The sequence below is a fragment of the Pongo pygmaeus genome, chromosome 1, assembly GCF_028885625.2.
Source record: "Pongo pygmaeus isolate AG05252 chromosome 1, NHGRI_mPonPyg2-v2.0_pri, whole genome shotgun sequence".
NCBI lineage: Eukaryota > Metazoa > Chordata > Mammalia > Primates > Hominidae > Pongo > Pongo pygmaeus.
The window spans coordinates 194,706,962-194,721,831 of record NC_072373.2 but is presented as its reverse complement, the minus strand read 5'-3'; the positions used below and the strand labels follow the sequence as shown (position 1 = coordinate 194,721,831).

The following is a 14,870-nucleotide window of genomic DNA, read 5'->3' as shown; positions in this document are numbered from 1 at the left end:
AAGTAATCTAATGTTCTTGATACAAGCGTTGGTGGTCTATATGAGAAGGGTTAGGTCCTTCTCATTTAACCCTGAGCTTTTTAAGTAGATCCAGGGAACAGATCCTCTCAGAAGAAATGTTTCAATTTAGTAAACTGGAACCTCCACATAAAAGAGGTGGGAAATAGGAGGAAAAGTCAAAGAATTATGACTAGCAATACTAAAAGTTTTTTTTTTTTTTTTGAGACGGAGTCTTGCTCTGTCACCCAGGCTGGAGTGCAGTGGCACGATCTCGGCTCACTGCAAGCTCTGCCTCCCAGGTTCACACCATTCTCCTGCTTCAGCCTTCCCAGCAGCTGGGACTACAGGCGCACACCACCACGCCTGGCTAATTTTTTTGTATTTTTAGTAGAGACAGGATTTTACCATGTTAGCCAGGATGGTCTCCATCTCCTGACCTCGTGATCCGCCCGCCTTGGCCTCCCAAAGTGCTAGGATTACAGGCATGAGCCACCGCGCCCGGCCAATACTAAAATTCTTAACACTCAGTCTAAGATTGCTTAGTCCCCAGTATCAGAGTGGCAGCTGTACAGTCTGAATAAAGAAATGGCTGGGCTCAGTGGCTCACATCTGTAATCCCAGCAGTTTAGGAGGCCAAAGTGGGTGGATCACTTGAGGCCAGGAATTTGGGACCAGCCTGGGAAACATGGCAAAATGCCATCTCTACTAAAAACACAAAAATCAGTGGGGCATGGTGGCATGCGTCTGTAATCCCAGCTAGTCAGGTGGCTGAGGCATGAGAATCACTTGAACCTGGGAGGCAGAGGCTGCGGTGAGCCAATCACACCACTGCACTCCAGCCTGGACAACAGAGTGAGACTCTGTCTCATTAAAAAAAAAAAAGAAAGAAAAAGAAGGTCAGGTGCGGTGGCTCACGCCTGTAATCCCAACACTTCGGGAGGCCGAGGGGGGTGGATCACCTGAGGTTGGGAGTTCAAGACCCAACATAGAGAAACCTCGTGTCTACTAAAAATACAAAATTAGCCAGGCGTGGTGGCGCATGCCTATAATCCCAGCTACTCAGGAGGCTGAGGCAGGAGAATTGCTTGAACCCGGGAGGCGGAGGTTGCGGTGAGTCGGGATTGTGCCATTGCACTCCAGCCTGGGCAACAAGAGCGAAACTCTGTCTAAAAAAAAGAGAGAGGGAGGGAGGGAGGGAGAGAAAGAAAGAGAAAAAGAAAGAGAGAAAGAAAAGAAAAGAAAGAAAGGAAATAGAAGATAGCTTTAACCATGTAAGGTCTCTGTGCTGTCTCATTGTTCTAAATGAGGGGAAGGAAGGCGTTACCAATACCGCTTTATAAAACTCATAGAATAAGGCAAAACTCAAGATTAAAGGGCATTTGAATCTTATCTGGCTCTGTTCTCGAATACCATTTTAACTGCCCAAGCAAAGAGAAAAAAATCTGGAAATATGAATATTTCCCAAAACAACTTAATAATACTTCCGAAAGCAATTTTAAAGATTATTGAAAATAGGGATGCAAAACTGGCTCTTTTAATTTATTTTTTAACCTTAGTAATTTCACCTTTGGCAAAAACTGGCTCTTTTATTTGGTAAGCCAACTGCAGAAAAAATACCTTTTTTTTTCTTATTGACTCTTCTGTAAAGAGTCAAAGAAAGTTATTACATGATATTTAATTAGGAAAATATATGCTGGTTTTCATCCTGGATTTTTCTCTAATTCTACTGTAAGATTCTAAAAGCTTTCTCAAAATCTTTCAGAGACTAAGACCTCTTACTTTGTCTATAAAAGTCTCAATAACTCACTGTTCTAACTCATTTATTACAGTTTAACTGTTCAGAAAGTATCATATGGTAGTTTAAAAAAAATAAAACGGACTTTGGAGTCTAACAACCCTGGGTTGGAAGTCTGGCTTCTCCACTTACTTACTGTTACTGTTATGATATTATTATTATTAAATTTATAGTATCTGGAAAGATAATGCAGTGATTAAGAGTAGACACTCTAGAATCAGAATATACATGGTTTCAGATTCTGTCTACATCACTTACTTAGCTGTGTGGTTTTTGGCAATCATTTTACTTTACTGAGCTTTAGTTGTATCCTCTGTAAAATACAGATTATAAAAGAACTGTTTTTGTAGCTATAAAATACTTGTGAAAATGTATCATTAAGCACTTAGCACCAAGTACATCATGCAGCAAGTCATAGTATATTAGTTGTTATAGTATAGTCGTCGTTATTCGCTGTAACCTTATTACAGGATACACTGAAGTACAGAAATGAATGGCAAATAAGATTGAAAGAGATGCCCCATTGGTGCCTAATTTAGAAAATAGGGCTTACACCTGTAACCCCATCACTTTGGGAGGCCGAGGCAGGACTATCAGTTGAGCCCAGGAGTTCAAGACCAGCCTAGGCAACATAGTGAGACCCCATCTCTACAAAAAAAATGTTAGTTAGCCAGGTATGTGGCATGCACCTATAGTCCCAGCTACTCAGGAGGCTGAGGTGGGAGGATCGCTTGGGCCCCAGGAGGTTGAAGTTGCAGTGAGCTGTGATTGCACCAGTGGATGACAGAGCGAGACCCTGTCTCAAAAAAAAAAAAGAAAAAAAGAAAAGAAAATGACTTTTCCTGCTTATTGTAGAGAGAGTCTATATAGCAGCATGCTTTAAGCATGAATTTCAGTGAGATTCGACACTGAATTACATGAAGTTCTTTGATTATATGTATGGGAATATATAAAAATTATAACCTGTGACTCATACTGGCTTTCTTATCTGTCTTTAAGTGTATTCCATTAAATAAATTTTATAATGTAGCACTGAAAATAGTCAAGTAAATTTTATATAAATTATAAATCAAATAATTTTTAGAAGTCTTAAGATTATTAATATTTCCTATCAAACTCTACACAAAATAAATTTTAATAGAATGTATCCAGATCTCCTATAGTCAGAGGTTCTTAACCTCTTTTTAGGTGAGATATTTCTTTCTCCATCCAAAAGCATATTAGTTTCAGTCATACAAAATTACCATTTTCAGCTGGGTGTACATAGTGGTGCATGCCTATGTTCCCAGCTATCTAGGAGGCTGAGAGAGGAAGATGGCTTGAGCCCAGGAGTTCAAGGCCAGCCTGAATAACATAGCAAGACTCCATCTCTTTAAAAAAAAAAAAAAAGTTTTATTATCATTTTCATGGATTTTTTTTTTCTTTTGAGACAGGGTCTTGCTCTGACCCCCAGGCTGGAGTACAGTGGTGCAATCACAGCCCACTGCAGCCTTGAGCTCCCAGGCTCAAGCGATTCTCTCACCTCAGCCTCCCAAATAGCTGGGACCACAGGCACACAGCACCACACCTGGCTAATTCTTCTTAATTTTTTGTAGAGATGACGTCTTGCTTTGTTGCTCAGGTTGGTCTTGAGCTCCTGAGCTCAAGCAGTTCTCCCACCTCAGCCTCCCAAAGTGCTGGGATTACAGATGTGAGCCACCACGCCCAGCCTAATTTTTAAATTTTTTTGTAGAGACAGGGTCTCACTATGTTTCCCAGGCTAGTTTCAAGCTCCTGGGCTTGAGCAATCCTCCAACTTGGCCTCCCAAAATGCTGAGATCACAGGCATGAACTACCATGCCAGGCCAAAATGTATTATTCAACCTAATGCATACTTACAAATTTTGTATAAATTACCAGGAGGCCACAGAATTTCTACAGTCCATTCATGACCCGTGGTCCCCAGGTTCAGATTCGCTGTTCTGTAGTTAGAGCACCATTGATTAGACCTGTTGGAAAATATATTATTGACACAGTGAAGAAAAAAAAGAGGGTTCTAATGCATTAAAGTAGGGGATTTGGGGGAATTTTGAGAGTAACTGCGAACTTTTTCTATTTTTAGGTAAGAAGTGCAAATTATGAAACAGATCCATTTGTTCAGGAGTTTCAATTTAAAGTTCGGGATGAAATGGCTCATGTAACTGGACGCGTGCTTCCAGCACCTATGCTCCAGTATGGAGGACGGGTAAAGTCTCTTGTTAATGTTTTAATCATACACATGTTGTCTGTAAGTATGGAGAGAAAGACATATCAGAAATATTTCAATTCAACGATTCGAAATGTTTACTTTCTGTTTATTGAAAATTTTTGTTCTTTTTCACCATATTATTTTTTTCTCCTCGTATAGAATCGGACAGTAGCAACACCGAGCCACGGAGTATGGGACATGCGAGGGAAACAATTCCACACAGGAGTTGAAATCAAAATGTGGGCTATCGCTTGTTTTGCCACACAGAGGCAGTGCAGAGAAGAAATATTGAAGTAAGGCATGTCTTTACCTTGGCTTTGGGACTTTTTTGTGTTTAGACTTTAAATTACTCATCTAATGTTCTAACAGATGTTGCCTTAATATGAAGTATATGTAATCACTGAACCATTTTTTTTTTTTTTTTTGAGACAGAGTCTCACTCTGTCACCCAGGCTGAATTGTAGTGGCATGATCCCAGCTCACTGCAACCTCCACCTCCCAGGCTCAAGCAATTCTCCTGCCTCAGCCTCCCGAGTAGCTGGGATTACAGGTGTGTGCCACCACGCCCAGCTAATTTTGTATTTTTAGTAGAGATGGGGTTTCACCATGTTGGCCAGGCTGGTCTCAAACTCCTGACCTCAGGTGATCTGCCCGCCTTGGCCCCCCAAGGTGCTGGGATTATAGGCATGAGCCACCGCGCCCGGCCTAGTCACTGAACCTTTAAAAACATTTCTTCTTGACCAGGCACAGTGGCTCACGCCTGTAATCCCAGCACTTTGGGAGGCCAAGGCGGGTGGATCACAAGGTCAGGAGATCGAGACCATCCTGGCTAACATGGTGTCTATACTAAAAATACAAAAAATTAGCCAGGCTTGGTGGTGGGCGCCTGTAGTCTCAGCTACTCAGGAGGCTGAGGCAGGAGAATGGCGTGAACCCAGGAGGCAGAGCTTGCAGTGAGCTGAGATTGTGCCGCTGCACTCCAGCCTGGGCAACAGAGTGAGACTCTGTCTCAAAAAAAAACTTCTCAATAGTTCGGTGAAAAAATTTGTTAGTCATAGTAAATTCCTTGATTCATTCTACTAGACATCCTTATGGACTACTGTGAATGGAAAAAACACAAGCTCAAACCATATTTTTTCTCTGCTCTCACACCACAGTAATCAACACAGAACACTCTTGTGACTAAATGTGGGGAGGGTTTCCCCACACACCAAGCAAACAATCAATTCTGCAGTGGACACCAGCTGGGTGTCCTCCAATTCAGTTATTACGCTATCTTCCTGGAGATAGCATCAGATTCCACAGATTCAGGGTTCAGTCCCACAAGGCTGCACTCTGCTTCAGATGCCAGTAGCAAGTCCAGGCCTCTGGTCATGGGTTCCCATGACCCCCTCTTCAAGATAGATTCATCTGATAGAGCAGCTTACAGAACTAGGGAAACACTTACTATGTTTACTGTTTTATTATAAAAGATATTACGAAGGATGCAGTAAAGATATGCGTAGGGCGAGGTATGGGGAGGGAGTGTGGAGTTTCCATGCCATCCCTGGGTACACCACCCTCCAGGAACCTTTGTGTGTTCAGCTGGCCAGAAGCTCTCCAAACCCCGTCCTTTTGGGTTTTTATGGATGCTTCATTACATAGGCCTCATTGATTAAACTGTTAGCCATTAGTTATCAACAACCTTTGGCCCCTTTCACCTCCTTGGAGGTTGGGGATGTGGGGCTGAAAGTCCCAACCCTCTAATCCTGCCTTGCCTTTCCGGTGACCAGACCCCATCCTGAAGCTACCTGTAGGCTACCAGCCGTTAGGCAATCAGTATCATATAAAAAAGATAACACTTAGGAGTTTCTAAGGATTTTAGGAGTTGTCTGCTAGGAAATGGGAATGGCCAGCAAATGCATATTTCACAATATCACAACTACTTGTTGTGGGATAGTAGCAGCATCATTGTCTTTCGATGACAGTTTAGGTATAATTCCCAGATTTGCCACTACCTGGATTTATTACCGTGGATAATTTATTTAATCTCATTATTCTTCAATGTTCACCTTTGTAAAATAGAGCTAATCATATCTTCTGTTTAAAACTTCAGACAAATTAACAGAGTTTATAATTGAGCAAAGAATGATTTGCAAATCAGGCAGCTCCTGGAACAAGAACAGGTTCAGAGAGACTTCCAGCAGCCGCATGGCTGAAGAAGATTTATGGACAGAAAAAGGAAAGTGGCATACAGAATATGGAAATGAAGTACAGAAACAGATGGATTGGTTACAGCTTGGCATTTGCCTTATTTGAAGATGGTTTGAACAGTTAGCTGTAATTGATTGGCTGAAACTCAGTGTTTGGTACACAAGTAGCTTATCCACTATTTACCCATCCAGTTAGGTTACAGTTTTTTGTTTTTGTTTTGAGACAGAGTCTTGCTCTGTCACCCAGGCTGGAGTGCAATGGCGTGATCTTGGCTCACTGCAACCCCCGCCTCTCGGGTTCAAGCGGTTCTCCTGCCTCAGCCTCTAGAGTAGCTGGGACTACAGGCCCGCACTACTACGCCCGGCTAATTTTTGCATTTTTAGTAGAGATGGGGTTTCACTGTGTTGGCCAGGCTGGTCTCAAACTCCTGACCTGAGGTGATCTGCCTGCCTCAGCTTCCCAAAGTGCTGGGATTACAGGCGTGAGCCACTGCGCCTGGCCTAGGTTACAGTTTACAATGTTCAGAGAAATCTCTAGGCTGAACTTAAAAGATGTAAGGAGGTAGCTTTAAGCAAAACTTAATTTAACAGTCATCCCCTTTGATCTATCCCCCCAATTTTTTTTTTTAATGGATTGGCATTGATGTGACTGTCACCATCATAAACTTAGTTATTTGGTCTCAAATCCCACTGGGAAATAGCAGAACAATGGGTTTTGTAAAATGGGAACAAGGACTTCGGGTTACTTTTTCCTAAGGGTAAGAGTAGAGGGGACCTCCTTGTGCTGAAATTTCCTGTTTTCAGAAGAAAAACAAAACCTGATCTGTTTTAGGATCTATCTTTCTTTAATGTTTCAGTGTAATTGTCTCACACTTAGCATGTGTGACTCCATTTTGGTTTGGTGTGGTCTGTTGGGGCCTCGTGCATGAGCTTAGTCCAAAACAATGGCCTCCCATAATTTTGTTTAAAAATTCCTCCCTTTTGGTTAGGTCCTCACTTAGGTAAGAGTGTGACCAAAACTTAAGACCTTAGCACCACCCTTACCAAGATTTTGGGTTTCTGGTCTCAGTACGTCATTCATAAGTATGGCGTTCCTCATGCTCATGCATTTCTTTGAGTTTTTGTTCCAATTCAAGAGAGACCATTTGACATTCTACAGATGGCCATATGCAAACACTTAAAACTTTTGAGAGAATATAGTATCCCAGGGAGACTACTATTATGACTATCAGGAGAATAACCCCAAGAGTTTGGAGTATGCTCCTTAGCCAAGGTCCCCATGAACCAAGCCACCTAAAATCAAATAGATCGAAGAATAAGCTAGAATAAGAGTCTACTTGTTTCCACCAAGCAGCCTGTTTGTTAATCCCCTACAACTGAATTTGTGTAATATCCAATGTATTCCTCCATGTTCAATAAGAAATAGCAGCAGCTGCACAGATACTTCTGTTTAGCCGGTAAGTAATCTAGAGCAATTCTATTATCTAGCACAACTTTGGCAAGATAATTTAAAGTCTCTTGTATAACCATAGTCTTTGCAGTAGAATCTGCTAAAGAGCCTATAAATTTCTAATAGGCTAGAAAATTTAGAGGGATAAATTTCTAATCATTGCCTCATTAACTCCAAACCATAGGCCAGACGCAGCGGCTCACACCTGTAATCTGCAATCACTTTGGGAGGCTGAGGTGGGCAGATTGCTTGAGCTCAGGAGTTCAAGACCAGCCTAGGCAACATGGCAAAACCCTGTCTCTACTGAAAATTCAAAAGTAATCCGAGCACAGTGGTGCATGCCTGTGGTCCCAGCTACTCAAGAGGCTGAAGTGGGAGGATTGCTTGAGCCCAGGAGGCAGAGGTTGCAGTGAACCGAGATCACGCCACTGCATCCCAGCCTGGGCAGCAGAGCCAGACCCTGTCTCCAAAAAGAAAAAAACACACCATAGAAAAATAAACTAACAAATAATGCCCATCCAGAAGAGTGAAGGCCTCCTGGCACTATTCTCTTTAACCTGTATTGACAATGTTGTCTTTTTTTTTTGAGATGGAGTCTCACTCTGTCACCCAGGCTGGAGTGCAGTGGCATGATCTCAGCTCACTGCAACCTCTGCCTCCCGGGATCAAACGATTCTCCTGCCTCAGCCTCCCAAGTAGTACAGGCGTGTACCACCACGCCCAGCTAATTTTTTGTATTTTTAGTAGAGCGGGGTTTCACCACGTTAGCCAGGATGGTCTCCATCTCCTGACCTCGCGATCTGCCCGCCTCGGCCTCCCAAACTGCTGAGATTACAGGCGTGAGCCACCACACCTGGCCGACAATTTTCTCTTTAAATTATGATGTAGGTTAAGAGGAGTTGACCAGTGCTCTGTTTCTGACTGATTATGAAGCAACAAAGGTACCATTAAAATTTCTCACCCACATTGGCCCTTCATCTTCCCTCTATCAAGGCATAAACTTCTCTTGTGTGTGAGGGTTTTTGTTTTTTTTGTTTTGTTTTGAGACGGAGTCTTGCTCTGTCGCCAGGCTGTGATCTGGGCTTACTGCAACCTCCATCTCCTGGGTTCAGGCTATTCCCCTGCCTCAGCCTCTGGAGTAGCTGGGACTACAGGCATGCACCACCATGCCTGGCTAATTTTTTGTATTTTAGTAGAGATGAGGTTTCACCATGTTGGCCAGGATGGTCTCGATCTCCTGACCTCGTGATTCACCCGCCTTGGCCTCCCAAAGTGCTGGGATTACAGGCATGAGCCACGGCACCTGGCCAATATGAGGTTTTTTTTATCCTTCACAAATAAAAGTATACCCTATGAGTGTACACAAGAGACCCCTTTTTCAGTTTAGTTGTTCATAACAGGCATGAACTTGGAAAAAATTGAGAGCCAAAAGCCTCATGATAGCAGAGAAGTCTTGATCCACAATCTTGGGAAATCTGTCCACATCTAAGAGGCCATCTGCTTCTCGGGAGAAACTTACCTCGTTAGCTTTACCTTAAGTTCTCCCTCTGATGGGTGTGTGGTTCCAAGAGTCTGGGTGAGCCTTTCTAAGTTGTGAGATTACAAACCCAAGCTTCAGGGTCCTGAAGTTTCGCTGCAGTGTGGGTGACAAGGGGAGTCTTTCTCTGATGTGTTTCCAAAAGATCCAGCCTCTGAATTCTATATCATGAAGGGTTTGCTTGTCCTGAGTCAGTGGTCCATGAAAAGCTTTCTTTACCTGGTGAAAATTACACTTTGGCATAATACATTAAAGCCTTGCAGCATTTAGTCATGTTAAAGTTTAGGAGCAGAAGATACAGGAGGTTCTATTAGGAGCATAAGCCTTCCAGTGACTATTTCATAAGGGGTCAACTTTTGTTTTCCACTGGAAGTGGATCTGTTTGTCATCAATCTGAAACATCTTTGACCAAGGCAATCCAGATTATTCAGTTAGTTTTGCCTAATGCTCTTATATCTGTAATAGCTTATTTAACTGTTTTACAGCTAGTCCAGTGAGGCAAGTATCTCTATCACTGGAGATTTCTTCAGCGATGTTCTATGAGAGAAACACATTTCCTAATAACCTTTTAGCTACTGTTATAGCATCAGCCCACTTGTATGAGAAAGCTTCTGTACAACCAGAAAGTATGCACTGAAAATCACAATTGAATGAAATCCCTCCATAAAATGTTCAGATGTGGCAGAAAGGTACCTGAAGTTTTGGTTGTCTTCTCAAGATTATGGGTTTGACAAACTATACATTGGTCATAAACTATTTTAGCAATTTAGAACAGTCACAACACCAATATATATATAAGGTGTTTGTTTGTTTGTTTGTTTGTTTGTTTTGAGACATAGTCTCACTCTGTCACGCAGGCTAGAGTGCAGTGGTGTGATCTCGGCTCACTGCAACCTCTACCTCCTGGGTTCAAGCAATTCTTGTGCCTCAGCCTCCCAAGTAGCTGGGATTGCAGGTACCCACCACCATACCCGGTTAATTTTTTGTATTTTTTAAGTAGAGACAGGCTTTCACCGTGTTGGCCCAGATGGTCTAAAACTCCTGACCTAAGGTGATCAGCCCACCTTGGCCTCCCAAAGTGCTGGGATTACAGGTGTGAGCCACCGTGCCCGGCCAGTATATACATTTTATCTCTTCCTTGATGAATCATGGAATACAGCTTCTAGTAATGGAAGTTTTAAGGACTCAGGAAGGAGCAGGCAGCCGGCTGTCCAGTCTCTCCATGAGTCCATGCTTAACACTGGAATTGTATCCTCTTACATAGCAATTTTCTTTCTCCAATGGAGGTGCACAGCACTGTTTATTAGATGGGTTATCATAGGTAATTTGACCTGGACCATGGAGTTCATTCAAATTATGTATCTTAATAGTTTCAGTACTGACTGAGTTAGCATGAAAATCTGGCCAAGTATTTTCTTGGTATTCATTTAATTCTTGTGCTGCTTGAGTTAGCAGTTTTATATATCACTCTGTCTCTTCAATATGGTTCTGGTAATTCTTACTCAGTCCAAATGATATAATCCTAAAGTTACCAGAAACCTATCTTCAGGGGTGCTTACCAAAGTCCATTTCATCTTTTCCATGAACCTCCTTGAAGACAAAATCGGATTTTATTTGCTTGTGAAGTTGTTTTTAATAACTGCCATACATTTATTTATTTATACCCAGGCTGGAGTGCAGTGGCGCTATCTCGGCTCACTGCAACCGCCTCCTTCCTGGTTCAAACGATTCTCCTGCCTCAGACTCCCGAGTAGCTGGGACTACAGGCGTATACCACCCTGCCTGGCTAATTTTTTTGTATTTTTAGTAGAGATGGGTTTCATCTTGTTGGCCAGGCTAGTCTCGAACTCCTGACCTCAAGTGATCTACCAACCTTGGCCTCCCAAAGTGCTGGGATTACAGGGTGAGCCACTGCGCCCAGCCTGCCATTATTTTATTTATTTATTTATTTATTTATTTATTTATTTATTCATTTAATTTATTTATTTTGAGACGGAGTCTCATTCTGTCGCCCAGGCTGGAATGCAGTGGCACAATCTTGGCTCACTACAACCTCTGCCTCCCAGGGTCAAGCAGTTCTCCTGCCTCAGCCTCTTGAGTAGCTGGTATTACAGGTGTGTGCCACCATGCCTGGGTAATTTTTTGTATTTTTAGTCGAGATGGGGTTTCATCATGTTGGCCAGGCTGGTCTCGAACTCCTGACCTTGTGATCCGCCCACCTCAGCCTCCCAAAATGCTAGGATTACAGATGTGAGCCACTGCGCCCAGCCGCCATTACTTTGAATAGCAGAAACTGCAATTACTTTTGCACCAACCTAATATTAGAAACTGCTTTAGAATTAAGCAATTAACTGTGGAAATGACTTTAAATAGTCATAAAGACACAATTGACAAGGAAATTTGGTTATTTCTGTGGCCTACAATAACTTAACATAATAACCATAATTATGTCTGATAACATATATTGAGATATATGAGAATTTTCATAATCTTATACAATTTTGGAATATGTATTAATATTTATAAAAATATAACTCGAAGAAGTTTAAACATCACTTCTTATTTGACACTGTTTCTCATGTAATTTTACATATAAAATAAGCCTGTTTATTATCTATTTTGACTGTTGTAGGGGACCACTGTAACATCCCAAAGTTGAGGTCAAAAAAAGACTTAATTTTGAATTTGAAATTTGATTTGGGGAAGCTTGTCCAATATGTCAAAGATTGAAAACACTTGGCCCAAATAGGATCACAGGTCACTGTGAAATAAGTCATTCATTTAGCCAAAGTGATCATTAAAAGGTTTTTTAAAAGCAAAACCTTTATTATTTGATAGAGAGGAGACTCAATTTTCTAGTCAACAGACCTGAAAAAGACAATATGATACAGAATCTATCTCTCCTTCTTTCCTCTCTCTTTTTTTATGTGCAGTTTACTCAAAAGGTAAACAAAAATATTTTGCTGTTACTTAAGCTTTTTATTTGCCTTTTATAGAAAGTCTTTTAAAAGAGGGAATAAAAGTATTGAAATCTTATTAGAAGCTTCTGCACATTAATAGGCATCCGCATCCTTGGATGAAACTAAGTTGAGGGGCTTTTTTTTTTTTTTTTTTTTCTGACATAGGGCCTCACTCTTTTGCCCAGGCTGGAGTGCCCAGGCATGGTGTGACCATGGCTCACTGCAGCCTCAGCCTCCCAGGCTTAGGTGATCATCCTATGTCAGCCTCCCAAGTAGCTGGGACCACAGGGACTTGCCACTATGCTCTGCTAACTTTTTTTCTTTTTTTGTAGAGACAAAGTCTCACTATGTTGCCCAGGCTAGTTTCAAACTCCTGGACTCAAGTGATCCTCCTGCTTCGGCCATCCAAAGTACTAGGATTATAGGCATGAAGCTAGAGCCCTCATTTGTAAATAGACTTCTTAAAGTGCAGTGTTATTCATTTTGAGTGTTCCACTATAATTTTAAATTACATAAAGTGAGATTTCACCATTTCAGTAAGTGTTTGCTGCTTTCGGGTCCTAACATTTATGCGTGTATAGCTAGGCATAGCTGTAAGGTAGAATACTCAGTTCTTCAGAAATTAAGGATCCCATTTTCCCTTGAATCTTGGCTTTGGCTGTCAGATCCCATTGATCAGCCAATGATTTTTCCCTGCCTAAACACACAAGAAAAAGAAACAAAGGGCATAGGCTGGGCCCAGTGGCTCACGCCTGTAATCCCAGCACTTTGGGAGGCCGAGGCGGGTGGATTACCTGAGGTCAGGAGTTCGAGACCAGCCTGGCCAACATGGTGAAACCCTATCTCTACTAAAAATACAAAAATTAGCCGGACCTGGTGGTGGGCACCTGTAATCTCAGCTACTAGGGAGGCAGAGTCAGGAGAATTGCTGGAACCCGGGAGGCAGAGGTTGCAGGGAGCCAAGATCACTCCATTGCACTCCAGCCCAGGCGACAACAGTGAGACTCCATCTCAAAAAAACAAAAAAAAAAAAAAAAGAGAAACAAAGAGCATAGACATAGAGCACAAAAATCTCTGTGAATTTCCAAAAGCCAAAGTTCACACCTTCTTATTTGCCATTAACTGCCAGTTTCTGCCTGACTCAGTTAAACATCCAAGGCCTCTAACTGAATCCAAGTCAGTTAATTATCAGATCCAGTCTGATTCTGGACCTGGTCCAATTTCTATCATGACTTCTGAACCCATTTCAGATTTTAAAATTTGCTCAAAGAAATTCAGATAGCTCAAAACACAAATCCATGGAGCTTCAGAATCTGAGAGCTTACCCACAATCCCCGGTTGTTGCAAGAGAGGAATGGACACAGCGAGTCTGACTGGTACCATGCTTCGTCACTCAGTGCTTCTAGGGATTGCTAGAGGCTCTACTTTGGACCCACTTCTGACACCATCTGTTAAAAGAAAAACTAGACAAATTAAATTTAACAGAGTTTAATTGAGGAAACAATGATTCACAAATCAGGCAGCCCTTAGAACCAGAATAGGTTCAAAGAGACTCTGGCACTACCACATGGTTGAAGACTTATGGACAGAAAAAGGAAAGTGATGTACAGAAAATGAAAGTGAAGTACAGAAACAGCTGGATTGCTTACAGCTTGATACTTGCCTTATTTGAACATGATTTGAACAGTTGGCTGCCTTTTATTGCCTGAAACTCAGCAATTGGTACAAGAATAGGTTACAGCTTGTTTACACATCCGGAGATTACCATTCACTATGTACAGAGAAACCTTTAGGCCAGACTTTAAAAATGTAACGAGACAGCTTTAGGTGAAACTTAATGTGACACTACCTACCAGGTGAGGATTAACTAAGATCCTTATTTTTCTGTTGAGGATGTTGAAGGAGTGGTTAAATTCCTTGTTTCACTTTCCTTACTTTCCAAAATTTGGCTTTCATCTCCACCACTTTTTCTTTCTTCTTCAGATTCTGTCCTTCAACTTCTAAGTTCTCAAAAATCTTCAGTTCAGTTTCTTTTTAATCAGTAATTTTCACATTAGCTAACTTAATCTCTTAGGCTTCCAGACCTCCATTCTCTCTCCTCCCTTGAAATCGTAGTGCTCTGCTAAAACTGGTTCCTGGAAGATTTCCTGTATCTTTATGCTTATCAAGTCCAATGGTCTCTTCTTAGCCATTGTTTTTCTCAAAATTTGACTGACTCCTTTTTTTTTGTTTTTGAGATGGGGTCTTACTCTGTTGCCCAGGCTGGAGTGCAGTGATACAATCACAACTCACTGCAGCCTTAACTTCCCAGGCTCAAACGATCCTCCCACCTGAGCTTCCTAAGCAGCTGGGACTACAGGCATATGCCACCATGCCCAGCTAATTTTGTTTTTTTGTATAGATAGGATCTCACTATGTTGCCTAGACTGGTTTCAAACTCCTGGACTCAAGCAGTCCTCCTGCCTTGGCCTCCCAAAGTGCTGGGATTATAGGCGTGAGCCACCGCACCCTGCCAACCTTCTTGACATCCTCCTCTCTTGCCTTCTGGTTCTTTAGTTTAAGTTTTCTGGCTTCTTTTCCTTTTCATTATCTATCTCCTCTCCTTTGAGATTCTCACACAGTCTCAAGGGTTTCTGCTGTCACCTTTGTTTGAGAAATTTGGCTGTCATGAAAGAACACCACCTCTACTTGTGACTAACCTACTCTGAA

At 41.9% G+C, this 14,870-nt stretch overlaps 1 protein-coding gene across 5 annotated transcripts in view; it reads left to right on the top strand.

Moving 5' to 3' along the window:
• AGO3 (argonaute RISC catalytic component 3) overlaps positions 1 to 14,870 on the top strand; it is a 139,386-nt gene that overhangs the window by 79,524 nt on the left and 44,992 nt on the right. For all 5 annotated transcript variants that reach the window (XM_054496081.2, XM_054496090.2, XM_054496110.2 and 2 more), the window contains 2 exons: positions 3,897 to 4,019; positions 4,182 to 4,315. In XM_054496081.2, coding sequence (XP_054352056.1) covers positions 3,897 to 4,019; positions 4,182 to 4,315 — 257 coding nt within the window. The remainder of the gene's footprint in view (positions 1 to 3,896; positions 4,020 to 4,181; positions 4,316 to 14,870) is intronic.